Source organism: Anolis carolinensis, unplaced genomic scaffold (genome assembly GCF_035594765.1).
Source record: "Anolis carolinensis isolate JA03-04 unplaced genomic scaffold, rAnoCar3.1.pri scaffold_10, whole genome shotgun sequence".
NCBI classification, from domain to species: domain Eukaryota; kingdom Metazoa; phylum Chordata; class Lepidosauria; order Squamata; family Dactyloidae; genus Anolis; species Anolis carolinensis.
Window position 1 is genome coordinate 11,406,150 of NW_026943821.1, and position 27,962 is coordinate 11,434,111.

The following is a 27,962-nucleotide window of genomic DNA, read 5'->3' on the forward strand; positions in this document are numbered from 1 at the left end:
TTAAAATCACTGCATCATTTAATGTCAGCAGTACAATGATAAGAGGAGACTTAAGTCTGGATGACATTGTTGGAAGACAACATGTGTGATAAAAAAAGGAAGTAAACGGAGCCATGCAACCAAAAAAAAATCACTGTAAAAATACCAGTACAATATATACAAACCCCTTGTCAATATTTACATTTTATAGCATTTTTATAAAGCTCTGGCAGACTGGTTTCATCAGTTAGCAAAGGTTTTTAGTTTTTGCTATTCATGGGCTTCTGAGGGAACTTTATATTTCTTTTACAAAAAACCCAAGTTATTATAAAAGTTTCACTGAGCATCTATACCTAAGCAAGCTCACGAGACAGAATTATTTCACAAAGCACTTCTCTAGTTAAAGTTACACTCACAAACCTTACACCAGTTTACGAGTCATAGCTTCACCAAAGAGCCCTGGGAACAATAGTTTTGGGAGGTTTTAAGGAATTCTGTTCTAGTTTTCTTCCCTGTTACAGAACTACAATACTCAGATATCAATGTATGTGCATGCAGAGCTGTAACAGTGTAACTCTACAAACACCTCAGTTTGTAGACTGGCAGCTGGCCATTTTGGTTTCCATTGAAGGAAAACAGAATTCAGTTTGTAGTTTGTGGTAGTAGTAATTATTTTCTGTCCTTAAAACAGTTTTTGCCCTATACTGTGGGTTTAACACTCCAGAGGCTAGAAAGAAACAACATTTAAATTAAATTAATATGCCTGATGCACAGAAGTCTTTTGCCCTCTTGTTTTTAAAGTCAAAATTTCAAGAAGCACTAACTGTGCTCATCTCCACCAGATCATCATTCTTATCCCCCTGACCTCATCACCAAGTCATGCATACTTCTGAAAGCTGTTTTCAGATTCTACATACCTTTTCCTAGTGAGGCAAGGCAGATGAACTTATAACAGAGCTGACAAGAAGCAGCTACTCACCTCATACTACCCCTAAATAATACTATAGATTGAAAGCTATAAAGACTAGTGTCCACTCTTTGGGGCAGGCCAGCCTGTTTCAGCTCTTGAGGAAGAAGCTAAACTCTACTGCCACATGCATTTGTTTCAAGAACATGGTTTCCCAATACTTGGCATCTTTTCTTTCACCCCCTATATTGACGTAATTGAGTTTCCTTGAGCAGAAGGGGGGCAAGTTTCTTGGTTTTAAGAAGCTGGGGCAGCCCGTGTTTTCCCACTCTTTAAAATAAAGAGTACACTTTTTCAAATAACTGCTCATACCCTTGGAGAATATCCCCCCCACCCCCCAATACCATCTCCTCAAGAGGAGCTGGGTGAATGCACCCACTTGTCTGGAGATTCCTGAAAACACAAGTAAAGGTGTGGAAAGGACAACACTGACAGGCAGTAGGGATTTTCTTGCTACGAAGTTGTGCTTTCAACTCAGACAATAGGATGCCACTTTTTAAGCGGCTGGTCCAAGACCATAGTCAAGAGCCAAAATTATATACCCTGCAGGACTTTGGAGGAGATGCTATGGAGGTGGCAACGGTAGGCTGCAACCTTGCCAAACAGTCCGGTTTTGCATACAACTTGGTGAGTAGTTATAATACATAATATGCAGCCCCTAAAATACTCCTTCAAGGGGAGTCAGAGAGTCTCTAGTGCTTATTTCTGGCCTCTAGGCAGTTTATGACAGCTACCAAAAGGATTGTTCACTAACAACAGTTCCACTTTTAAGCCACACTAGACCGCGGATGCTCTGGACTGACACACAAGATGTGCCCCGTTCCACTACCATAAAAGGGTCTGTGGAACTCCCTGTCATTATTGGACATAACCATCTGCAAAAAGCACTTGGGCATTGGTAGTCTCTGTCTTTTTTAGAGGAAGAGTGGAGAAGACATACAAGCAAAATCTGAGGGACATCAATAATTTAATTTGAATACTACAAACTTGGTTTTGGTAGAACGCATCAGTTTTCTTTCCCTCCCACCCCCACCCCACATCCCGAGAGGCCAACCAGGTGTAGCACCCTGTTCTAGCCCAACTGGATCTTGTCACAATCCAGTAACTTCAAGGAAATGGCAGAAAAACAGGTACTTAAAACAAAATACAATTACAAAAATAATTCAACATGGTTACTTCTCCATGGTAATTTTCACTGCACTAGATTTGTTGTTGCTTTTTTCTTTTTTTTAAAAAAGGCTATGATACACATACTTTGTTACAGTATAAGAAATGAAGATACATATATTCTACAGATCAGTATGGCTGACAGCTTCATCCCTTTAAACTACAGGAAGGAACAGTCTTTTCTTTTCCCCCCACCAGTTTCTTCTTCTTCATCTTCACAGGTAAGACCTGGGAAGGAGAAGCAGGTGAGGTTCAAACATGCCCTCTGTGCAAAGAAAAGGCTAAAGGGACCAATGGGATGAGCTGGCCCAGTTTTTCAAAGAAGATTTAAAGACACTGAATGATTTCCGGCGGAGTGCCAAAAAAATGTCCACGGTGGAACTCTTGGGGCATCACACATTGCTGGCTAGCACTATTTGTGATACTCTGATTACATGTTTACAATGAAGCCAAGAGATTACACGCTGAAGGGCTGAGCAATCTATATATACAAGAGATATTTTGAAGGGAGCATTAATGGAATAAAAAAAGTTACGAACACTGTGGCTTCTCTTGGACACAAGGCTGCATTTGCAAGTCTTTTAATACTACTGGCAGAACGGGGAGGCGGTTGGGTCAAAGCCTTTAAAAACATCCTTTAAGGAGCCTGCGTCCTGCACCTCACCACCCTCCTGAGCAGGGCTGTTCCCCGCGAAGGGGCTGCCTGTCCCAGACTTAGAGGCCTGCTTCACCATTCCATAGATGGGTGGAACAGGGAGGTTGTGGACACCAGGCTGTGGGGGAGTCTCTGAGGCAGTTGCAGTAGTAGAGGTGCCACCAGCAGTGGAGGAAGCCACCACAGCCTTGGCTCTAGGCCGATTGTAGCTGTTGTAGCGGTCAGTGGCAGGTTCCGCACTAGGCCTTTCCACCTCCAACTGATCCAGGGCCGACCGACGCATAAACAAGGGCTCCTTCCCTTTGCTGCCTTTACTGCTGTTATCGGGTCCCTTGGCAGCTGAGCCCCCCTCACCAGGGGAATCAGCAGTCTTGCTGGCTGAGCCAGGAGTCCGGGGGTCATAGAGGCTGATCCCACTGAGGACACTGCTTTGGCCAGTGCCCCTGCTGAGCCCTCCAGCAGTCAGCAGGCGGGGGTCATAGGGAGCTATGCTAGGTGTCGTTTCAGAGTCAGAAACAGGAGTAGCTGCCGGGGAGTTGGCTTCAGAAGGCTTTGAGGGCCCTGGCAATGCCTGCTCAGATGCTTTGAGGAGCCTGGGGTCGGAGGTGGCCTTCCGTGTCCGGGGATCGCTTGGCTTGTCGCTCTGGCCAGGACTGCCACCTGCTGCATTGACTGTCTTCAGAATCCTGGAGAGCAGCTCGAAATCTGGGAGACTGGAGCTGGTTGAGGACTCCACTGGAGCTGCTGCTGCTGCTGCCCCGCGTTGCCTGGGATCAGAGAGGCTAGCACTCTGAGCCCGGTTTAAGCGAGGGTCAAGAGCAGGCAGAGATTGAAGAGGAGCAGGGACAGGGACAAAGTCTTGTTTAGGGACAGGCAGCGGGATGAGATCCTCGGGGCTCCATAGCACCATGCGGGCAAAATTGGGCATAATCAGAACCACATCTTTCTTGATGTGGCTGAACTGCTGTAGCTGGCAGCGCGGGTCCCTGAGGGTATGATTGGGCAGTGGCTCCAAGGGGATTGTGACTGGCTTGTCCCTGAGGGCCCTTTCCCCTTCCTCTTCCTCCAGAATAGATTTCTGAAGAGTAGAGCTGGGGCTGGAATGCAGTGGATCTGGTTTGGGGGCAGAGGGAGGAATGTGTCGGGCCAATCTTGGGTCAGTGGGCCCTGCGTCTCCAGCCCCAGATGGAGCTGAAGGATCCAGGTTTCGTGAAAGCCTGGGATCACGCAGAAGACGAGGGTCGGCTGGCCGGCCACTTCCAGGCTGCTGGGCCTTTTGGAGTCGAGGGTCACTCCTGCCTGAGGCTGGACCAGCATTACCAGAGGCATCTTCGTGGGGCTTGTTGGAACTTTGTTGCCGCAATGTCTTCAAGATGGAGCTGACACTGATGCTGCCCTCATCTTCATCACTGGAATACCAATTGCCAGTATCACCTGGAAGTGCAATAGACATAAACATGAGCCCATGTTACTGATGCACCACTACCGCTATACCCTGTTTCCCCGAAAATAAGACATCCCCAAAAAATAAAACCTAGCAGAGGTTTTGCTGAATTGCTAAATATAAGGCCTCCCCCGAAAGTAAGACCTAGCAAAGTTTTTGTTTGGAAGCATGCCCGGCGCCCGCCAAACGAAACACCAGAGCATGCAGGATTGGTAAATGGAAATGGAAATAATGGTAGTAACAAGAAATTCTTGACAGGAGTCACATGTTGTCTGGTTTGGTTATGTTGGTTTGTGATGACAACTACTGTACAGTATATAATAAATGTTCATTTTTTTTGTTCAACAATAAATGTGAATTCTTCTTCATGGAAAAATAAGACATCCCCTGAAAATAAGACCTAGCACATCTTTGGGAGCAAAAAATAATATAAGACACTGTCTTATTTTCGGGGAAACACGGTATCAAACAGTGAGCTGACAGAACAAGGAAGTCTTGAGAGAGACTGATCACATAGGAGATATTTTCTGAAATGAATAGCCTAATGCTCCCTCCAAAAACTTGGAAGAGCAATTTGCAATGTAGAAAGGAAATCTAATCCCAGCTCCTGCCCACCACCATCATCCAAGCAAGGAGATCTGACATGAAGTCAGACAATGCTTCAGGGACAGTGACTAACAATGCTCATTATTCTCCTTGTCTCCTGTTAAGATGCTCTGCTATGAAAAGAACATTCCTTACAAATCAATTGGATCTTAAAAAGACACCCTCACTTTTACATGTGCTGAATCAGGAATAGAGCTACACAGGAGCATCCACACACGTGAGCTCCACTACTACAGACTGAGCTGGAACAGAAGCAGATAAGAACTGCACCAAGTATCAGGGATAGTTGATGGCTCTTCCACAGGAGAGCAAATTTTTTCTCTTCAGCTAGAGCTGAAGAAAGTCACAACACCCCCAGGCACAAAAAGAAATGCTCAGGGTCACCTCAAGAAATGAAGGAAAGATGACTTAATGGCTAGAGTACATTGAAGCCTCCTAAGTGTTACAAAGCTGGGAAACTGCCTATTCCAGAGTGAGTGGCTTGAGGTACAAGCCCAGGGGGAAAGAGGCTCATACTGAAGTACTTGCCTTCTTCATGGTCCCGTTCCTGTTTGCAACCATCGGTCTGCCGCCGAGCTCTTTCTTCTTCCTCCTGTTGCTTATGGTGGATACGCATGTACAGGGCCCTCTGAGTGGATGGCAGGAAGTCGGGGATGTTGGTGGGAGGTTTCTGCAGTCTTGAGCCACTCCCGCCTTCACCAAAGGAATCAGGCTCGAGGGTGGGGTCAGGGAAGATATTCTCCCCCGGCAATTCATGCATCTCCTCATAGTTCCCGTAACCCTCTCCTGTGGAAAATAGAGCCAGAAAAGAGACAGTAAGAACAATGGCAGATAACAGATATTGATGAGAGCTTCCACAAGCAAGAAGCCTCTCAGATCCAGTTGGTGCCAGCACACCCAGCCAGCCAGCATCAAAACTGCCAGCACACTCAGCCAGCCATGTCTTCCTGGAAGAAATGGCATGTGTAATTCAAAGAAGGCACACGTTTACATCTGCACTCACAACAGATACTTGCCTGTGCTACCCATCATGCTAGTATCCATCTCCATGCCTTCTGGATGCTGGTAGAAATTGTCATAGAAATCTGGTGCAGGAGGACCAGAAGGAATCTCATCAGGACCAAAGGGCAGCATTGGGGGTCCAGGACCCACTGGAGGGCCAGAGTTTATCCCTGGACCCATTGACATGTCAGGACAAACATCTGGGCACACGTCGGGAGGCATGTCAGGAAGCATGTCTGGAGGCATGTCTGGAGGAAACCGCGGGGGAGACATATCTGGATGCCTACAGAGAAGGAAAAAATGCAGCAAGGGTCAGGGAATCAACCCTGGGCCAGCATTATACAGCCTCTCTGATGAAGAAGTGGGTTACCTCTTCCCTTTTTATCAAAGGGAGGGATAGGTCAGGCTGTGCTGCTGCACATGACCTCCTACTGTATATCAGGAAGTCAAGAAGGACCATAGCACAGAAAATCTGTGGCCAGACATGAGGAAGGGAGCAGGGATTTCAAAGCCTAAACCAAAATCACCTTCTTCTGCCAGGGACATGAATCTGATAATCAACTTCACTTGCACTGCAAATGCTTTTCTCTCTCCTACCAAAATCTGTACTTGAGGGGACAGTGATACGTACCTCACACCCAGTTTCTCTGCCAACTGCCCTGTGGGCCTCACAACAATCTCAAACAACGAGGGGATCTTCTTAAACATGTCCTGCTGCTGCTGTAGCTGCTGAGGTGACAGCGGCTCATGGGTTGGAGGCGGCATCTGTGGAGGCCCTGGGGGCGGAACAGGTGGCGGCGGGGGTGGAGGAGCAGGTGGGCCTCCGGGCATTGGCCGGCCATTGGGAGATGTTGGAGCTGGTGGTCCTGGTGGTCGAGGAGGAGTGGGAAGAAGTCCTACTCCAGGAGGTGGTTTGGGTAAAGGGTTGATGCCTTGTTTCTTGAGCTCTTCTACTTCCTTTTCATCTTCTGCTCCTGCTTCAGCATCATCTGCCAACATCTGAATGATCAAAATAAGAACATATGCAGTGAGGGAGAGGCAGACAGCATTTCAACAGTGACCAATGCCCCCTACTCCTCATCCCCACACTTTGCAAGATCCTGGAGCATCCATGCCTTTCAAGGGTTATGCTAGCAAATACCATCCTCTGTCAGGGGCAAAGCCACCTTTGGTGATGGAAGCAGTAGCAGAAACCTCATTCCCTTTACCTTATCCAGCAGCTCTCGTGTCTCATCTGTAAGCGGGTCATGGGAAAACATACAGTCATCACCATTTATGCAGTTTCCAGTCGTATGGAACAGCTTACAAGGGAAGTCCCGTGTCAGGAATTAAGGAAAATAAATCATTCCAAGAACCAAAAGGACAAAACCACACACACACACACACACACACTGTTGTGATGGAGTCTTTGAGTAATGATACTACTAGGTGCACTAGAAGAGGAGGAAAGACTACTTGTGAGCAAGACTCCGATGAGGAGCAACAAAGGAAGCAGATCCGGGAAATATGTATGGAGCTTACTGATGATGACACATTTGAGGGCTTTGAGGGGGATGATGGGGTTGAGAATCAGGAGGATGGGATGACAAGTTCAGGGGATGAGGTAATGGACTGGACTAAGGTGCGGGAGATCCAGGACATCTGTAGAGAACCTACAAGTAGCGACACGTTTGAGGGTTGGCACAGTGAGGATCCAGCTGGGTCTTGGGGAATTATGGGTTTGGATAAAAGATGGACTGGGTGGAGGGATCGGCAAGGGGCTTCAGCTGAAAGGAGGTCTGGTGGGGCGTTGTCTGATTCTAGCTCTGAGGAGGAATTGAGGCAACAGGCTGCAGCTGCTAGCAGGTGTTGGCTGATTCTAGTTCTGAGGATGATTTGTGAATAAAAGTGGGTTTGGGAAATGGATCACCTTTGCAGTCGGCAAAGTGTTGTTGGGTGTTTGTGTGTTCACGTGAGCTGTTTGGGAAGACGTGCCTTGGGAAGACTTCTGTGAACGTAAATTTAATCTGGATTATCCATGGCTGTGGGGGTTGGAACTGTGAGGGTTCTTACTCTGGACTGCTTTGTGTTGATCTTATGCATTAGTTGCCTTGCTGCATTCTACGCTTTGGCTCTGTGTATGACCTGGACTGGATTTCGTATTACGGACTTCTCCTTCTCTGACCTGGACTGGATTTCGTATTGCTGATCCGGATTGGATTCAACGACGTCATTGTATCTGGGTGACTTCAACAGAGGTCTTCAGGCCCCTGCTAGTCGTCAATTCCTGCCTGCTGACGTCCTGCTGGGAATTGGAGTGCCTTCTTTGTTGTTTTACAAAGTTTGTTTTTAAACTGGATTATACTCCGGGTTAATCCGGATTATTTTCCAGGGTCTGGGGTTTTGTGTTGTTTGCTGGGAATTCTGTGTTTCACACTGAAGATTAAGTGTTCTGAGCCTTTTGAGTTTGTTTTTGGGCTCCTTTTGGTTGTGAACTAATAAACTGTATTTTTACTAACATCTGGTCTGGCGCTTTAAGGAGTCTGTGTTGAAACACACACACACGGGCAACTTCCTTTTGGGGTTACTTCCTTAAGCCCTCTCTGTGCATGGCCTGCTCATGAGATAAGAGAGAGATCCCAAATCCCTCCTTGCAATTAGTGGCTGTTAAGGACATTCAGGTCACCCTTACTGATTTATCTGCAGTTAGTTGTACTGCTCCTATTTTTTAGATGAAAACTGGCTATTTGGTTTCACCCCCCCCCCCCCCCCCCCCGGAAACCTGGTTTACTCATGAATTTTAACTGGTTAACCAATTTATGAGTAAACCAGGTTTTTTTTAACCTGACACATTTGGAGAGTTGAACTTTTAACACACACACATACAAACACACACACACACCCTGGCTACGGCCCTGCTCCCCATTACCGACCCTGTACAAATGAGGGACTTAAGAATCATGTCCTGTAATAAAGGGACCAGAAAAGATATCATGCATGTACGGACAATTCTCAGCTCTGGCACAGTAACCGGTAATGTAAAACTTGCACAATTCCCGCTTCTTTGGTAGCTCAATATCATGGCTAAAATTGCAGTGTTCCCCCTGTGGAGAAATGCAGAAACGACGGCTTAGTTAAGACTATAGAACAATGTCCAAGGAATGACTTTTAAAGGTTTCAAATTATAACAGTTCTGCACCTGAACACAAAGAACAGTTCTGGAGCTCATCCCTAGGAGGTAGGAACACCTGTTCTCTTTCCTTCCAGTTTTCTGAGGAGACAACAATACCCCTGCCCACCTAAAGGAATGGCTGCTTTGGAAAGTATTGCTCCCAGAAGAATCTCTCATAGTGCCACCCTGTTCTTTAGCTATGCCTCTCAAGAGCTGAGGACAGGTTCATTATTAAGGCTCCTCGTGCTAGTACTAATGTAACTGTGACACTTATGGTACACAACTTATGGTATTATTATTATTATTATTATTACACAACTGGAACAAGGAACAAAAGTGGGCAGAGCTGAAGATATGGCAGGAGAGAGGGAGGGCTTAGTCAGAATCTGAAACTCACTCACAAGATTGGACCTGCCCCAGTGTAATGTTATGCTTACAAATAATGTAGTACCAATTTAAACACTTCCACTGAAGTTAATGGGTGAATGAAGTGACAGCCCCTATTTCATTCCTGCATAAGATTACAAAACGAAGGCCGGAAGGAGAGTATGGTCTTCATTATTTGTGACAATATATTACTGATGAGTTCAATAATTTAGTGATGAATTAAACCCTATTGAAATATGCTTCTAGTCCTTAACTGCATTTGCACAATGTCTTTTTCCAGTAACACAACTTATTCAATTGCACAATTTACATTTTTGTTTTAATTTTTACACTTTTATACTAAAACAAATATGCTATAGGTGGCAAAGAAAAACAGCTTGTAGGATAGGAGACAGTCACTGTTTTGTTTGAACAAATCTAAGGATTTTTATATTCTGTAATTTCATAAATAAATGAAACAATGCAAGTATATATGCTAGATTAAGCACAAGGCATTTCATGTTGCTAAAGCAGAAACGTTTTAATCTGATACATAAGTAAGCATTGTACATCTTTTTCTCAAATATCAATATCAAAGTTCTAGCAATTTTAAATATCTGGCCACAACACATAACAATATCACATGCAAATTGTACTGAATACGTACCCAGGTACATCTTCCCTCCACAAAATATTTGCAGATCACTTTTCCTTTCTTATCTGATTGGTGAGATTTATCATGGTCGTTCCGCCTGTAACTCCCACCACCATCCTAAGGGAATCACAACATTTATGTTATTTATGTATAACTTTTCAGTCAAATCTTCCCAAAGTTTACAAAACTGAAAAAAAAATCTATAAAAAACGAAACAGCAAAAGTTGGAGGCCATGCCAATGACAAAAGGAAGCCAAGGACGCAGTAACAATGAAACTGCTGAGTGGTCCATGAAGGTGAACAGCTCTACACCAGCTTCCTGTGCCCTGGCTCCAAAGCTGGGGAAACCAATACGAGACACCCCATCTAAGACAGCTGAGAGATCCACTGAAGGACCTCCAAAGTAGTCAGGCATATTCACATAGGACAAATTGGTTATTTATTCTTTGACAACTTAAGGATTTCAGTTAAGGTTAGTACACTTGAACTGAATCCAGAAATTGATGGGGAGCCCATACAATTACTTTACAACGGGTGAGATGTAATCCCTCTGACTGGTCAGTGACAAGCTTCTATATACTGTGCTAAGTGAAGTCATTATATTGTCTCCAGTAAATGTACAATATGTTACCAAAAGTCTTAATAACTGTGATTACCCTCCTTCCAGGAAAGGATGCAGCTGGCATATTGGCACAAGCAACAGTGAAAGAGACAAGCAACAAGTGAAAGATACTTAATCCCACTTAGACTTTCAAAGATACAGTCAGCTCTAGCACTTTAAAATGCAAATGTGATTCTTCAGGGATAACGTGTGCATGTAAGACAAAAGGAGCCTTGTCAAGGGGATCTATCACTCACCCCCATGTCTTCATCGTAGTAATCATCGTCATCATTCATTCCTTTGCCCATGCTTCTGCCACGATGGCCTCTTCCACGGCCCATCCCTTTGCCTCCTCGCCCCCTTGAACGACCTCGGCCACGACCCATACCTAAAACGAGTACATTTTTGTCAAAAAGATTAAATGGTAGCAAGCCTTTTTCAATTAACACCATTTATTAAATTCCCGAGTCCAACAAGCTGAACATATAGACCCAGAAGAAGGCAATGTTCCTGAGGTACTGTTCAACCCTTCCTCTGGCTTGCCTATCAGTGGCTCTTCCGGATGATAAGGCTCTTGTAGACCTCAAACCCACATACCTCTACCCCGGCCTTCCTTGCTTCTGCGATACTGGTTCAGTTCTTTGGAATAGTCATCATAGTCTTCCTCACCCATGGGTTCGTCTCCTTCACAGTACTGTTAGTCAAAAAAGAGGAAAGGGTTCATCACTGGGCAATCATAATTGGGAGCTGGCCAGCTTCAAGGGGCTCGTGTCCTTCAAACCCACCTCCATGTCCTCTTCAAACATTTCCTCTTCATCGTCATCAGGGTGGTCTCCTCTTCCCCTACCACGGCTGCCCCTGCCCATGCCTCGGCCTCTCATTCCTCCTCTTCCACGTCCACGGTAACCTCGGCCTCGACCACGACCACCTGTTAGAGCAAACAAAACTAATCAGACTCCAGTGCACAATTAAATATTGTGGATAATATTCTGATAAGCTTCATTGTTATGCAAGAAAAAGCACAAAAGCCCTCTGCATCATTTTTCTGTCTACTGAAGAGTGTACAAGTGTCATGCAAAAGCTCAATTTTCCAAAAAATATATTTGGATTTCATGGACTAACACCATAGAAAATAAAAACTGCAACGAAGAGACTAATGGCACCATAAAATAATTGTACTTACAATATGTTTTTGAGGATTTCAGTTCAGCCAGCTTATGGCAAATGATTGCACAATCAAGTGCCATCAAGTCAGTCTCTGCTATTTTTGCTACAAAAGAGTAATAATGCTACCCTACTCCAACAAAGTTACGAAAGAGAGTAAGTTTGCAACCTTATGACTAAGCTCTCAAAATAAAAGAGAATAAAACATAAATGCAAAGTTGGCCAATTAAGAATGCTGGATGACCCCCAGTACTAACGACAACTGGAATTTAGGCGGGCCAACCTAGGAATCTACAGAAAGTTCCTAAAGACCTATATGAAAACCAACCGAGACCTCACAACTCCTCACTGATGATAATTTTAAACTGCTTCCATTTCCAGACCTTTTGCTTTTAATAAAAATCCACAGCCAAGGCCACTTAATAACCCATCAAATTCTTTAGAATTGCCAAAAACTGTTGACTTTAGGGCACACTATATTTTTGTTTGGGGAGACAAGCTTAACAATGTTGAGAGTATAATTCTTTCGGCTTCTATGCTAAATAACCATCAAGCTGCTTAAATCTGGGATGAAGGGTAAAGGGAAATATACCTCGACTTCTATGAGACCCTTCCTTAGCCCTTCGGTACTGGTTCAGTTCCTTTGCAAAATCATCATACTCTTCTTTTCCCAGGTCATCATCATCACCTTCATAGTCACAATACCCTTCATTTTCATAATCATCATACATGGGGTAGTTCTTGCTCTCCATTTTAGAGTACCCCTTTTTAGGGGCACTGTGAGACGATGAGTATGGCTGGTGGGGCTGGAGACAAACAAACATATGGTTAAAAATGAATGAATGAATGACTTTGGATGCATGAAGGGAGAGGATACAAATGATCCCCCCTAAACATCCTCTAAAACAGGCCTGCATCACCGCAACCCTCCAGCTGTTTTTGACTTCAGCTCCCAGAATTCCTGAGCATTGAACAAGCTGGTTAGGTCTTTTGAGAGTTAAAGGCCCAAAAAACAGGTTGTGCAGGCCTGCTGTAAGATAACATCCACCCCATAACCATTTTTACTATAAAGTAGGCACAGTCCACTGACACCAAGTTAGCTTTAAGCTAAACCCAAATAACACTGCTTCTGCTGTCACCCTTCATTCTTCTGCCACTATTCATCAAGCTAAACTCCAGTGCTTACTGGACAGGATCTCAGCCTAATTATTGGAAGGGGATACCCTCCAAAAGCAGAATGGTTCCTGACATAAAACTCAATTCTCTTTGAATAATCAAACATACTTGTGATACCAAATTCTTACCGGAGGGTAGACAGGACTGTACTCTCTATACTTCCGGTGGACTTTTTCACTTGGGCTGAAGTCAGAGTCATCACTATAGTCTGAGAAGTCATCACTGGAGGAAGCATGGCGCTGCAAAGAAGGCCTAAGCTGTTATTGATGGTCATAAGCCCCCACCTTGGACATCATATGACTTTATTTAACCAATTTCTGGTTATTGGCTGGAAAAGTGTCTTGGCTCCTACAAGTTCTCTACTATAGACTATTCTCTCTTTGTGGGAACTCTTTAATGCCTCAATATACTAAAGGCTATATGTTTATCAACTACCAGATTTCCAAATCTGAAGAGGAAGCAGGTAGCTCTTAGACGCACTTATGGAAATTGGGATTTCAGAGTATGTTTCATCCCAGCTTCCATAAATTTATAAGCCAAAGATTTTGATTTTTCCAACAGGATAAAGATTTTTTTGTTACTCAATCTCATCTGTTCATTTTTCTCTAGCAACATATGTGAATCGGTACCAGCTGTTTTCAATCAAGAAATGTATCCTCTAATCTCCTTCTATATTTAATCACTACTTATCATGTTTGTTTCTAATTCAACAACAATCAGTTCTACCCATTCATATGTCTCTATAGCTCCTGGTTGTTTCTAGTGAACACTATCCTCGGTTCATCAAGCAAGATTACTTTTGCACAGCAGATCAGGAGGAAGGATGTCACTGATGGTTCAGTCCTATGGTCAGAAATGGCCATTTGGAAACACATGTCCAAACTCCATTGATATCAGAGAAAGAAAAATCACATTGAACAGTAATGCTAATGGCTTGGGGTGGGATCATTTTGAGCAGTTTTAAGGGGCTGGATGTAGCAAAATAGACTGAAGCCCGGTATACCCACCTCTGACTTAAAAGAATCTCTAACCTTGGAGCTGATATAAGAGTAGAAAACACTATTGCCTAATTTCCAAAAGTGAATGAGCTGAAAATGGGATGTGTCAAAAGAATGTGCACTTTGCTTGAAAATCTGAAGCCCTATCGGCTGAGGAGCATACCCTAAAAAGGCACCAAGGTTAGATGTTTATGGACTAGGTGTAACTAATTTGAACACCATGCAAATCAATGGCAGCTAGATACATGTGGAAAAACACACCAGGGAAATCCCCCAAGAAGGGGGATTTCCCAAAATGGTGGCAGCTAGGGAGACCCATCATCAGAGACAGAAAGAGAATTGGAAGTCCTGTATTTGATGTAATCATCTGAACACGGACAGCGGTGCATGACATCTTGCCTCCTAGTTTATCAGTGAGGCTAACAGGAATGGCATGTGAAGCCATACAGACTGGAGAGGCTGTAGCTGCAGTACTGGTGAGCTGTGTATTTTGGCCCATATTTGAACCTCAGCGATGCCTGACAAAGACTGCTCCTTCTAGAAAGACTGCCTATTTTGAAGTACTTTGTGGGGCATGTTGGGTGATTTGTTCTTTGTCTTTTAAGTGTATTATAGAAATGGACCTTGGCATAGTTGGCCAATGACAACTTGAGGAAATAGGTGAACTGGACAGATTGTTTATTGGTCTTCTACCATGTGGGGTTGGGAACAACCAGTGTGTGCATCAGTGTATGTCTCAATATTTTTGCAGGGCAGGGTTTTTTCCATTTGAGAGAAGAGGAGTGTATGAGTTTGTGAAGAGAGATGAAGAAGAGGAAAAGAAGCAGTGAGCATGCAGGGTTTGTGATTGCCACTGACTGGAGAGGCATGGGAGTTCTGGCGGTAGCTTGAAAGTGTTTGTTGCTTTCTGGCATTCCATTGTTCCTTTCTGGGAGCCTGCCAGGATGGAGCTGACCTGAATCTCTCTCCACTCCAAGCTCAGAATTGAAGACTGCACTTTAAGAGGCTTAAGGCAGGAAGACAACCTATGCTGGGAACTTCCTGTGATTTGTCAAACCTCTGCCCCAGAGCTGAGCAAGCACGAAAGGAAGGCTAAAAAGGCAGATAGTAGAACCTAATACTCTTCAGCCTCACTCACCTTGTGCTTGGATTTCCGTTTCTTTTTTGATCTTCGTTTCTCCTTCTCTCGCTCTTTCCGGCGTTTCCTTTTTCTCCGGTGAGTCTTTTCTTCATCTGAGTCACTGTGATGCTTCTCTGTTTTTTCCTTCCGATTCTTTTCATGTGACTCTGAAGCCTCGTTTGGCTCCTCACCACCATCATCTTCCAATTCCCCTTCTTCCAGCTCCCCATCCTCCCTGAAAAGATACCAAACCATGATCATTTGGTTGTAGAGAGAAAAAGAGACCTGTCAGCTGAGGTAAATAAGACTCCCTATGTACTGTCTGAGCAAGTTCGCCAAAAAAAACCCTCAGAGCAGACTTACTCCCCGAAACAGCTTCCTCATGCTTGAGCCCACTGGTCACATACAAATAGCAATATAGTTCTAGCCTGGGAGTTAGCAATGTTTTCTTATGGTTAGGAATCATGGGAGCTGTAGTCCAACATCATCAGACGGGTTGCTTTAGCTCCAAGAATCTGAAAGGGGACATAAACATGCATGCAATACCCCAAAAATCCAACCACCACAATTAACAATATTCTCTGCAAGATAAAATAAAAGCAGGAAGCTACCTTGGCCATTTGCTATCCAAACAGAAACTGGAATTCCCTTTGTCATGAACCTGCTGCTATTACTGAAGAGGCAAATTTTAAAGGGGGCCTTCCAAGAGCACACAGAAAAGTAACACCAAGAAAGGATCCTTCCTTTACTCTCAAGCTAAAAAAACTCCATGTCTTTTAAGCATAAAAATCCTAAAATTATCCAGCACTTTGATTTCCAGTCCAAAGCAGAAAGAAATTCAATAAAAAGCACCACATTCTCTTACTGAAAATAAATTGCTACCTAGTACAGGCATTAGGAGCCCCGGTGGCAGAGTGTGTAAAAGCACTGAGCTGGAGACCGAAAGGTCCCAGGTTCAAGTCCCGGGAGCGGCGTGAGCAGCTGCTGTTAGCTCCAGCTCCTGTCAACCTAGCAGTTCGAAAACATGCCAATGTGAGTAGATCAATAGGTACTGCTCCGGCGGGAAGGTAACGGTGCTCCATGCAGTCATGCCGGCCACATGACCTTGGAGGTGTCTACGGACAACGCCGGCTCTTCGGCTTAGTAATGGAGATGAGCACCAACCCCCAGAGTCAGACATGACTGGACTTAACGTCAGGGGAAAACCTTTACCTTTTACAGGCATTAGGAGAATACAATACTGGAAAACAAATGCAGGTGGCCCATTAGTGCCCATAGGTGAGCTATAACATATATCTGGTTGCGCCTAAGCCGCAACAACCATAGCTTCTCTCTCACAGGAGACAATCTTATCAGTAGATTACTAGACGATTGTATAATTTTTTGAACACTACATGGGATTGCATTTGTTTGACTCCTTGATCAGGAACATAGGTGTATTCCGTTTCTCACACTGAGGTGGCAAAGTGCGTCAGAAAGTACTCACTGTCCCTTATTTACTGTCTGGTGTTCTTGTGTAGCCAACAAAAGTGACAAGCACTTAATGGGAAAAGACCAACAGGTACCTGATAACATCCTAGCACTGTTTAGCACACTGTTGTTCTTCGACTGCAGCAGAAGCACTGCGGACACTAGGCAAGCGTGTTGATTTCATCTATCTGAAAGTAAAACTAGTAAGCTGATATTCTAAGGCCACTTGTAGTTCCATTAGTTACCATAATAACAGCCTTTAAATCTATAATGCACTGAACGTATGCTAAAGAATCAAGAAAAGGAACTCCCTTCATACTGGCTACCAATATATATTGGTGGAGGCATACTCACTGCTGCCATTCAATACTGCCACAAGATATTTCCAAGGTATTAGTGACAGCGGCATATTAAAAAAGGGACACAATGGCCTCTTCCTATGTAATTTGACTCAGACATAACCCCCACTGAGCTCAACAGGACTTACTTCCAGGAAGTATGCACAAGACTATTGCTTTGGCTATCCACAGCTGGAAAAAAACCTGATAGTTTCAGCTATGGTTTGATTTGTTCAAGAACATATAAAGATGTTCTGTCTTGGAATATATTTTTGTTATCACTTTTGAATACTGGTTATGATCTAAGCTTATACACGAGCTTGGTATAGATACTAATTTAGTTAATTTAGAGTAAACAAAATTAGACTCATTGAAATCAGTGGGATTTCAGTTTTCATAAGAAAGTTAAGCCCCAAATTTCAATGGACTGATTCCAAGAATTCTGAACAGCTAACAGTAAATGCATTGTATTTTAAAACAGTTTCAAGATAATCTGTGAAGCTCCAGTGCTTTTCAGTCAAATGGCACAAACTATGTAATTTAAAGCAATGTCATACCTAACCAGTCCTAATTCAAGACACAAACCTACTAAGATTCTAGCTCTGGATTGTTCACATGTTGCTTTTAACAGAGACAATGTTCATGCCAGAAATGTGGCTCATAACAACATAAACTGATTAATAAAAACACAGTCCATTTTGCCACAATTACTAGACTGTGTATACGTGTATAAATAACCATGTTAGAGGTTACCAGGCACTTCTCATTTTAAAAAAAATATTGTCAAGTGATTATGAAATGTTCACCTAAAATGTTTCAAATAAAGAACCACCACTGTGTTCCTATCCTAGAATTATGCTGTGTGCATAATTATGCTGAGACCAACATATGCTGTGTGAATAATTATGCTGAGACCTTCATTTTTCAATCTGGCTTCCAGTGTTTAAAATGTTTCATACAATACAGAGTTCCTGGAGGCACAGAGACACTCACACCTGCTCAAATTTATTCCAGAATGCTTGCAGAAAGCTAATACTAAGAGTTCTATATATTTAGAGCCAAGATTTGGCTTCATGGTTATTACTGACAGGACTGTTTCCATAGTGAGACTCAAATGTGGTTTGCATTGTTTCTCTCTGTAAAACCTTTTCTGCCTTATAGTGAATACCAGATGATGCACTGAACATTTCCTGTACTAGAAATATTGTGTTCAGTAGGTGTTCTTGTTGCTGAGTAGCTGTTTTTTTCATCAAAACTTTCTTTAAAAAGCCTATCAAATCACTCCTAAAAGCCTGCATATACTGTAATTCTGTTTTTCTACCATCTGACCATAGGAACTTGCATTTCTATTACTCAAGGGATTATTATTAACTGTGACATGCCTCTGCTTTCAAAGGCATTGTGCTATCTTTGACAGGGAATGAACAAAACCTACTAGCAATGTCCAGAATTATTTGCCATACTTCCACAAATGGATAAGTGTACAATTGCAATTCCTAAGAACTAATCAGAATCAAATCTGGCAACACAATGCCAGAAAATAACAAAATTAGCTCTACTTGTTCAACTTCTGAGAAAAACCAAAACTAAGAGAGCACTAAACACATCAATTCCCAGGAAATGGGGGATTTGGAGAAATATAAGTATGTTTTTAACAAAGATGAAGTAATGATTTTGAGGGCTCTTTTAGCTTTTAGCCATGTTCCTGTAACAGCACCAGTCCCATTCACCTAAATATTTACCTTGGAAGTGAACACAGCATATTTAATTTGGGAATATGAAATGCTAAAGGATTGAACTTTAGGCTTATACCAATTTATGCATGCTTAGTCAGAGATTAGTCCTACTGTGTTCATACTGGGGCTTTCTCCCTAGTAAGCATGTTTAGAATTGCAGCCAGATTATGATAGCATTCATTGTGGTCCAACAAAAATATTAAAGTGATCAAAAACTTAGTGGTTCAAGGCTGTGTGAAAAGCAATTCAACAACTCTAATTATTATTACTGAAAGTTACAGGGCTCTGTTGACTTCAGTATAGAGCTTGCCATACATGTTCAATCTGGTTATAGAGCAAAGTAGAGAGGTTGCCATGTGGCTATTGGGGGTTTCAAAAGTTAAAGCAGATACTGAGGACACTTGCTCTCCCTGTGGTTGATCCACCACAGTATCCAACCCTCTTACTACAATGCAGAACCCTGAGCATCACATAATGTATTACATCATAATTGCCTGTATGACCTCACGGATTACACAACTGAAATCTATTTGAATAGCTACTTCAGAGACATGCGTTGTCCAAATAACACCTGACTCTGAAGAGTACCAAAATGGCTTCTTCCAATTCTCCTAGGAAGCCATAGCAAGAAGCAATATAGGGCAACAACAATATACAGCTCAGCTACAATGATATGTATTTAATGTCAATTATGCCATCGGTAGCAAGAGCTCAAGCCTACAAAGATCATATGTTTGGGGAAAGGTGAAGAGAATCAATGAAGCTTGGTCAGGAGACCACCTGGAGATCAGCAGCAAAAGACTGGGAACTGGCTCAAGAAACACGGAGTCGATGTGGAAAGCTCTTCCAGGCATGGGACAAGGAAGTAAAGAACAGGGAAAGAGAACAAGAGGGCTCAAGAGAGTACTAAATAAATACAAGGAAGACATAGTGGCTTAAATGAAACTGAATGGGATTGACTACAAGAGAGGTACACCAGCAATCAAAGGAGGCCAAAATTGCAGGATGGAAACTAATTAAGGAAATGGTATGTACTTCTGCTTTTACTCTTCTGGACTGACAAATCCAGCTTTTACATTATTACAGTGACCAGTTTACATCTAACTTATAGCTGAGACAATGATTTCCAACTTCTCACTTGGTGCTCAAAATTAGCAGAAACAACAAAAATGCTTCTGTCAAAACTCAAGCAAGGAAACTATGCTTGTAGGGCAGGTGAAAGCCGGGAAAACACACGCATTGTAAACTACTTAGAATAGGACACGGTCATTCTGCAATGTAAAGGGGGGAGGTGTTTCTCTCTTGCCCAGCCTCTGAGCAAATAGATGATAGATCTAATCATCTATTTATTCAGAGGCTGGGCAAGAGAGAAACACCTTCCCCCTTTACATTGCAGCACGACTGTGCCCTATTCTAAGTCGTTTACAATGGCAATCAGAACTTAGGTTTAAAGCAGTATACTATAGCATTAAGTCTTACAGGTTGATGGAGCCTAGAAAATAAATGGTTAATGTATGCCTGGGCCACAATACTATTGGAACATAAGAAAAGCAATGCTGGATCAGGCAAAACAAAGGCCTCTCCAGTCAAGCATTCCCTTCTGGTGGGGACCAAGCAGCTGCCACAATGGAAAGCCCCTTAGAAGGATGTGAGAAAAACAGCATTCTCTTGGTTATGTACCCCAGCAATTCCTATACAGAGGAAAATTAGCTCTGCTATTGGAGAATATATATATTAATGAATACGAGGAATTAATTAAAAAACAGGGAACGGACTATACACTCAAATCACAACAGGAAATTAAGGAAGAATTTATAAACATTTCATGGTTACAATACGGCCAACTTAAAGAATACTATAAGAAAGATAAGATAGTGGGATTTATGGACAAGAATAATGTATGGGATAGAATATTATTTACAGAAGAAAGAACCATTTCAAGGATATATAAAATGTTATTAGAATGGAATACGGAAATGGAGTTGGTTAAAAACTGCATGATCAAATGGTCTAATGATATAGGCAGACCAATTCTAATGGAGGAATGGGAAGCCTGCTGGGGCAGGAAACTTAAATTTACATATGCTTATCAATTAAAAAAAATTGGATGAAAATGTTTCATAGGTGGCATATCACTCCTAAAAAATTAGCAATTATAAACAAAAGCAATAATTATAAATGTTGGAAATGCGGAGAAGAAAAGGGCACCTACTACCACATAAGGTGGGGGTGCAAAAAAGCAAAAGAATTTTGGTCAATAATTCATGAATATGTTTAGACAATTATAGATATTAAATTTATTTAAAAAAATGAAATCATCTACTGGGAATTTTTAAACCCCACCTAAATCTAAATGAAGAAAAATTAATGACCTACTTAACAACAGCGGCCAGGATTACCTACGCTAGATATTGGAGGCAAAAAGAAATCCCTACCAAGGAAGAGTGGCTAATCAAAATACTAGAAATAAAAAATATGGATAGGCTAACCTATCTAATAGCAAAGAATCAGGGAAAATCAAGGAAGGAAACGAATTGGCAACAAGTAGAGAGATATCTAAATACTAGAAAGATTACTAAATAAAAAGAAGAACAGAGAAAAATTTTAAGAATGGAAACCCCAACACCCGCATTTGTGATAAGAAGAAAGAACAAGAAATCTGAAGAAACGAATGAAGAAAGAGGATGAGGAAAAGGACTATGGGAAACTTTCCCCTCTGGAATTGAAGTGGAAGTCAAACTACCCCATTTTTAATTTCCCCTTTGAACAACCCTATCCCCACTACCCCTCCCTGTTCTACTCCCCTCCCTTTTTACCCACAATTCTCCCCACCCCCTCCCCACCCTTCCAGCACAATCTCTTCCCACCTGCCCCTTCCCTCTGATTTTATATAATGTAACAAAGGAAAAAATCTTTAATAAAGATCATTTAAAGAAAGAGAGAGAGAATATATCTATTAATGAACACTGATGGAGATTACTTTTAAATTGCTCAAATTGATAACCATTACATATACACCAAATTTCACATTAACCTTGACATGAGCAAAGGGAGTAATTGGTTCTGTCCTGAATCCCACATCATTCAATTTAAATTGCGCTCCAATAATATGAAAGAGGAAGAAAAACTTTCCTTCGCTCTTTTTCCACATCATGCCTTATTTTATACATATCTTATGTGTTCATTGAATTATCTATTTTCTAAGACTGATGTGGCCCAAATAGTATGCCTCTTCCTTGGGGGAAATGTTCTCCAATCTTTTTTGCAACTTTTTTGACCCTATAATACCCTTTGGATCAGAAATGGTCACAGTATTTCTGAGTCTAGTGATGTGAAGAATACCTAGATGTTTTCTAGTCCCTAACAAAAAGGATGTTACAACACACCAAAACACTTTAAAGGTGGGTGGGCTTTAAAGTACTATGAGATTTTTCACATTTCATGACTTTTTGTGATCCCGCCCCCCCCCTCCCCCCAAAAATCCCATTGCTTGTGAGGCAATTTTTTTCTAAGTAAAAGTATGGTTTTGGTGAAAGATCAAATATTTATGGTGCATACTTTTTTTGCAGTTTCAAAATTTGACAACTATGTATAAATTCTTATTTTTTTGCCCAGCAAATAGAACTTTTGACATTATCAATTTGTGAAGTCAAATATGAAAAAATGGCCCATGTTTGTTTAGGTAAGTGTAAGAATGTATAAGATATATTTCCATACCTGTACATTATATGTATATTTAATGCGACAAGCAAAATCCTAACTTCTGTTGTTATATAAGACCATGGTGCATTTTAGGCTACCAAAATTACTACCAAGTAAAGATCTCACAGAACAATCTTGACATCTTAAATGGCAAAGTTTGCTACCAAAGAACAATAGTCTTCAGAACATTTATATGTAGCTAAACTCCACTGAAATGAATAGGACATTCATGTACTGAAATATTATCCACATGTTCTTCCAGTGGAAGTCACTCTCAATGAATTCAATAGGACTCACAACTGAACAAAGAAGTTCAGAACTGGATCTCATTCTCCATCTCAACGCTTTCTTGCAACAGGGTTTTAGTACCAATTTTCCCTTTATCAGAGTTTATAGCAGGCTTATAAGGCCTAAAATATTTCATGGAAGTTACACAAACAGGGTGACTGTACCACTGGCACCTCATATTTTGCCTTACTTCCCTTAAAACATTTGTGCTTCCAAAGAAGATAAACATGGTTGGAATTCAGGTTCACAGTTCAATTTACCCCCTCTGGGGAAGAAAGACTCTATAGAGAAATCCGTTGGAGGGATGGGGCCCTACTGCAGTTGCTGGAACACCTCAAAAGCATTCTGTAATCCAAAAGTAATCAACTGAGCTCTGAATCTGAAAAATATTATTTGACAATACCAATTCTATGGATTGATGGACCAACGAAAGTATAGAGAAGGGTGAAAACTGCCATAATTCTGCCACAAAAATTAATGATGCATGCAGGATGCTTCTTATGAATAGTTTGATCTTTGCCAGAAGTAATCTAACTTTCCTGTTACTGATTTTTTAGGTTTCTTAGACACAGCATCACAGAAGACAGCACTTGGCAACAATCCTCTCTCCTAATCACTCAGCTTTGACTCCTCGATCTCCAATAATTCAAGAACTATTTATCTACAATGTGTCTAAAGTTAAAGAGGTATTTGGGGGATTAGGGCCTACTCTAACACAGAATTTCATATCCCACCCATCTTTGTAATGGCTGTTTCAAACTGCCAGTTAATAAACCTGTTTCTGTCCGAGTTAGTTTGCATTTTTACACTATTCCTCCTATAGCTGGTTCATGACATTCATAGAAGAATCAAGTATACACGTGCGCGACTCAACAGGGGACATAACTCTAGGGGCTCTGGCAGTGGAACACAACTAGAAGTTCAGTAAATACCAGCTAGACCTTCACCAGCCCCAAGCACTGACTGGAGTGGAAGAGTAAAAAAGCTTGCCCAGCTAAAATTATCCTTTCTGCAACTCTGTTACTGGCAAAAATGCAATTCCTTTATGGAATTTGCCAACTATACCATTATAAGATGCTCAACTGGGATTCCTATTTTAATCACTTTCCATTTAGAAAGTTTATGTGTCAGACAGGACTGCCAGGTACATAAGCAGTCCTGATGGTACAAATAAACTTGTACTTTTCAAGTAATTCCTGGTCCTTTGTGAAATAGTGAAACAGTCTTTGTACACATCCTGCATTTTTCTCTGTAATTTTTACAAAGTCTTGGCTTCCAAGCCTCCCTTAATGTGTGAAGTGTTTTGAGCACTGTAGGAAAGTTCCACGTAGATGCTAATAACAATGATAAATTTAAAGGAACGAGGTCTCAATAGTAAGACAATAATTGACATTCCAAGTTTAAGCATGCCTCTGTTCAAATCTCAAATCTCCTGCAACTCTTTGTACCATTTTCCTGTCATCTCTTTCCTGTTTTACTGAGTCATATCAACCATTTACATGAATTCAGCTGCCCATGACATCATCAGCTAAAGTTGCAAACTTGTAATTTGCTGAAAAACTAGTGATAAGAAAATGTAAAACTGCTATACTTTTAATCACTGAAAGTGTGGACTTTCGTGCTACCAACTATTGGCAGAACTCATACTTTTAGACTATTATGGAATTATTGCCTCAAAGGAAAAATGGGTTCAATTGTTGGCCAAGGCTATACGCCTTAAAAGCCAAATGGCTGTATCTACTCCAGATATCAGAAGCAGGCTAGTGATTAGGAATGGACTCTGGAAAATTCTAGTCAAACTAATAGCAAAAATAGCTTTGATACTGATTCACATATGAAGATATGAGACGTCACAAAGCATGAGGAAGAACAATAAGAAAAAGTGGAATAATAATAATTTGTGATTGTGAGTTGCACTTTTAAAATTTAAAACATTTCCTGCTCTTTCCTCTTTGTTGCATGAATGTTTCCTACTTTTTCAAACTGGAGGAAAGGCAGACTGAAAAATATATAAGCCAACATGTCATGTAAATGAATATGTGGCATTCATAAAATGTTTCGCTTTCCACTCAGAATAAACAGAACACTGCACTGTGGGGCAAAGTGTATGGTTTTGTTTAATACATGGATTTTGATTTGGAAAACAATGGATTGGGTGAACAGAGCCTAATGTACATCACAGACAGTTATGTTAATTCAGATTTGCTTAATTTGTGTGATGGACAAAACAGACTTTTCACAGATTATGTGGGTTACAATAGGACACTGAAAGGGGATGCCAACACGGTGCTTATACTGTACATGACAACTGATTACAAAAAAATAAATAAAAACCCTCAACAGAGGGAAAGGGAAAAAGAGTGTGCAGTGACTTTGGGAACACTGTGATTTGTTACACTTTAGAGCTGCTGATTGCTTTCTGAAACACCTTTGCTGTTTATCAGGCAGAACCTCCTGCACCAAGTGCAATGTGAGTCCACTTTCCACAGAATGGAATGAAGATGGGAGTTTGCAGGCAAAGCATCTAGATGAAAACCCAAGCTGGAACAACATAACGCTTTGCTTTGGGAGGGCCAGTGGAGTGGGAAAGGTTTCTTTCACCTGCAAACATAATAGGACTTTGAACTTTTAAAGAAAACAACTGGGGAAGAAATAAGAATGAGTGTGTGCTTTTGTGAGTACTTTCCTAAATACCATACATGGAAGGTTCACCAATCAGATGAACAGAAAGGGACAGAGTTCTGCTTCACTGTAATGCTTACTGATTTAACAGTCTCTTTTTGTCTGTGGCAGGGAAAAATCAAGGAACAAGGCACACATTGAATTATTCAATAAAAGAGATTACTTACCAACCCAACCCCTGCATCACATGTAAAAGTGGACTCCTTGGGGAGGAAGGAGGGACAGAAAAGGGGATGAAGAGACCCCTCCACAATACTGCAGGCATCCCAAAGCTCTATTACTCTACCAGATATAGCTAATAAATGGTTTCTATCCAGCCTCAAACAAACACTTTTATTTAATCAAAAAAACCAAAAATTTGGTTCAAATGACCAGGGTAAGATATGCCTATGATTAAGAAAGTTCAATCATAGAAGAGAACATGATTTACTAGTTATAGGACTGACACGGAAGTAGCCTGTCCTGAGACTTGGAGAGGGAGGGGAAGTCAGAATTCTAATTGGGATTAGTTACTCTACTTTATATAATGTGCTAACCCTTTTAAAAAGAGTAGCCACTACTATGAGTAGTGGTGGAAACAAAAATCCTGGTGATGGCGGGAGGGATAGAATAACCTACTTCACTTGTCCATTAATGGCTTCAATTTAGGGAGGTGAGGGTGGATGGCATAAGGTGGACGTGCACATTGTGATTTGTTACTGTATTGCAATGATTCCCAACCTCTGGTCTGTGGACCACCAGTGGTACGCAAGAACTAAAATATGGTCCATGGCCTCACTGTTATTACTACAGATAATAACACAGCGCAACCCAATATGTTTTTTCTTTGTGTCATTTTTAGGTCTGTTCCTGGAGTTATTTGTAATATATTGTAATACGATATGATACTAATAATACAATATAATAATATTAATTATATATTATATTTTACATGTAATATTACTAATATTACAATATATTGATACTGTACAATATAGTAATTTATTACCAGTATTGTACTATGCTAACATAATATTGTATGTAAATTTAATTTGTAAGCCACTCTGAGTCCCCTTCGGGGTGAGAAGGGCGGCATATAAATGTAGCAAACAAATAAATAAATAAATAAATATTTGTGGTGCTGATTCAGAAAATTGCATTGGATAGACCACATCACCTCTAGATTATTAAATATGGTTTTCTGTGAGCGAGCAGATGGCGACTACTGGATGGCATATGATCTGTATCTGAAACTATAGCTGGTGTGGTCTATCCAATGCAATTTTCTGAATCGGCACCGCAAATAACCAAATCGAATCTAAAGTTGACCAAAACTGATTTGTAACTCTTCTGGTACTAATGTTGGAGAGTGGTCCCTGGTCAAAATAAGAATGGGAACCACTAATATAGTATATTATAGAACCCCCAGTGGTGCAGTGGGTTAAGGTGCAAATTGAATTTTAAAAATTATTTTTAAAAAGTGATTATTGATTATTGGAGGAACAAAATCAAGGGGGAAGATAGGATAACCTTCTCAATCTGTCTGTAAATTGTGGAGGTGAGGGTGGCTGGGATGGGATAAGGCAGAATGTTACAGTGGGATTTGGTGATATTGTAGATCAGGCCTGGGCAAAGTTGGGCCCTCTAGGTGTTTTGGATTACGACTCCCACCATTCCTAACAGCCTCAGGCCCCTTAAGCGGCTGAGAGGGAAAAGGAAAGGGTCTGAGGCTGTTAGGAATGTTGGGAGTCCAAGTCCAAAATACCTAGAGGGCCCAACTTTGCCCAGGCTTACTCTAGATTCTCTTGCCCTGGCATTGGGCCCGAAGACTGATTTCTCAACACATTAAGGAGCATAACCAGAATCTGGGCCTGTGATGAAGCTGTGAGAATACAACCAGGGCTGCTCCTACTCCTAGCCTGGGCCTCCCTCTGCCTCCTGCCCCCCTCCAGGCCCTCTGTCTCCTGTCACCTACCTGCTGCCCCCGTTCGCCTTCCTCCCCCGCCCCCATCGCCCCAGAAGAGACAGAAAGAGAGAGAGAGAGATCGGCAGGTACTGGACCTTTCGTCCGGGCCGGGCCCGTGGAGGAGGTGGTGGTGTTGTTGTTGGAGCGGCCGGGCGCCGCCGTGGCCCGGGCTGCTGCCCTGGTGGTGTTGGTGGCTGTGAAGGGAGGAGGAGGAGGCGGCAGCGGCGGTGGCCGGAGAAGGGGACGGGGGGCTAGAGTGCGGGGGGCTGCTGGGCGGGGGCACGCTCGGGCTTTCCACCGCCATGGACGGGGCCTAGGCCTGGAGGGGTAGGAACACGGTGCGAAAGGGGAGAGGGCGGGAGCGAGCGTCGCTTGGTGGTGGTGCTTGCGGCGAGGAGGAGGAGAGAGACGGACGGGGCACAGTCACTGTTGTACAGGGCGGGCCTCGCGGCTGCTTCCGAGGCGCCCGCTTTGCTGCACCACACAAAATGGCGCCCGCCCGCTCGCTCACTCAGCTCGCCTCAGCCTGAACCTGAGGACTGGTGGCGCGCGTGAGCGAGAGCGCGCGCACGGCCCCCTCCCTCCTTTCCTTTCCTCCTCCCTTCGGCCAGCGAGCGGCGCACACGGACACACCCGACCCACTAGCGGAATCGCCCGAGTGCTGCCGGAAATTGCCAGGCGGGGCTAGAGCTTCTCTGTGTGTGCACCTACAGTGACATCAGTGCGCATGCGCACGGCTCCTTCCCCCCC

At 42.5% G+C, this 27,962-nt stretch overlaps 1 protein-coding gene and 1 long non-coding RNA gene across 2 annotated transcripts; one reads left to right on the forward strand and one right to left on the reverse strand.

The window, feature by feature from the left end:
* Positions 1–27,875, reverse strand: zc3h4 (zinc finger CCCH-type containing 4). The gene is made up of 14 exons (XM_008113800.3): positions 27,308–27,875; positions 15,070–15,286; positions 13,062–13,172; positions 12,350–12,563; positions 11,379–11,521; positions 11,191–11,287; positions 10,851–10,981; positions 10,005–10,109; positions 8,792–8,903; positions 7,029–7,138; positions 6,452–6,819; positions 5,835–6,103; positions 5,347–5,604; positions 1–4,202 (listed from the first exon to the last, which is right to left on the reverse strand). The coding sequence occupies exons 1-14, from the start codon at positions 27,514–27,516 to the stop codon at positions 2,701–2,703; spliced, it is 3,846 nt and encodes a 1,281-aa protein (XP_008112007.1). The 5' UTR covers positions 27,517–27,875; the 3' UTR covers positions 1–2,700.
* On the forward strand, positions 18,972–23,374 carry LOC100554954 (uncharacterized). Its single transcript, XR_118789.4, has 2 exons — positions 18,972–19,622; positions 23,143–23,374. It is a non-coding gene; the product is annotated as an uncharacterized LOC100554954 (long non-coding RNA).
* Positions 27,876–27,962: the final 87 nt, after the last annotated feature.

Excerpts from the sequence above, each read along its gene's own strand:
- zc3h4 (XM_008113800.3), bottom strand. The coding sequence starts at position 27,516 with ATGGCGGTGGAAAGCCCGAGCGTGCCCCCGCCCAGCAGCCCCCCGCAC. Across the intron at positions 13,173-15,069 it reads AACGGAAATCCAAGCACAAG|CGCCATGCTTCCTCCAGTGA; the intron begins GTGAGTGAGGCT and ends CCTTCTTTGCAG. Across the intron at positions 11,522-12,349 it reads AGGGTCTCATAGAAGTCGAG|GTGGTCGTGGTCGAGGCCGA; the intron begins GTATATTTCCCT and ends TTGCTCTAACAG.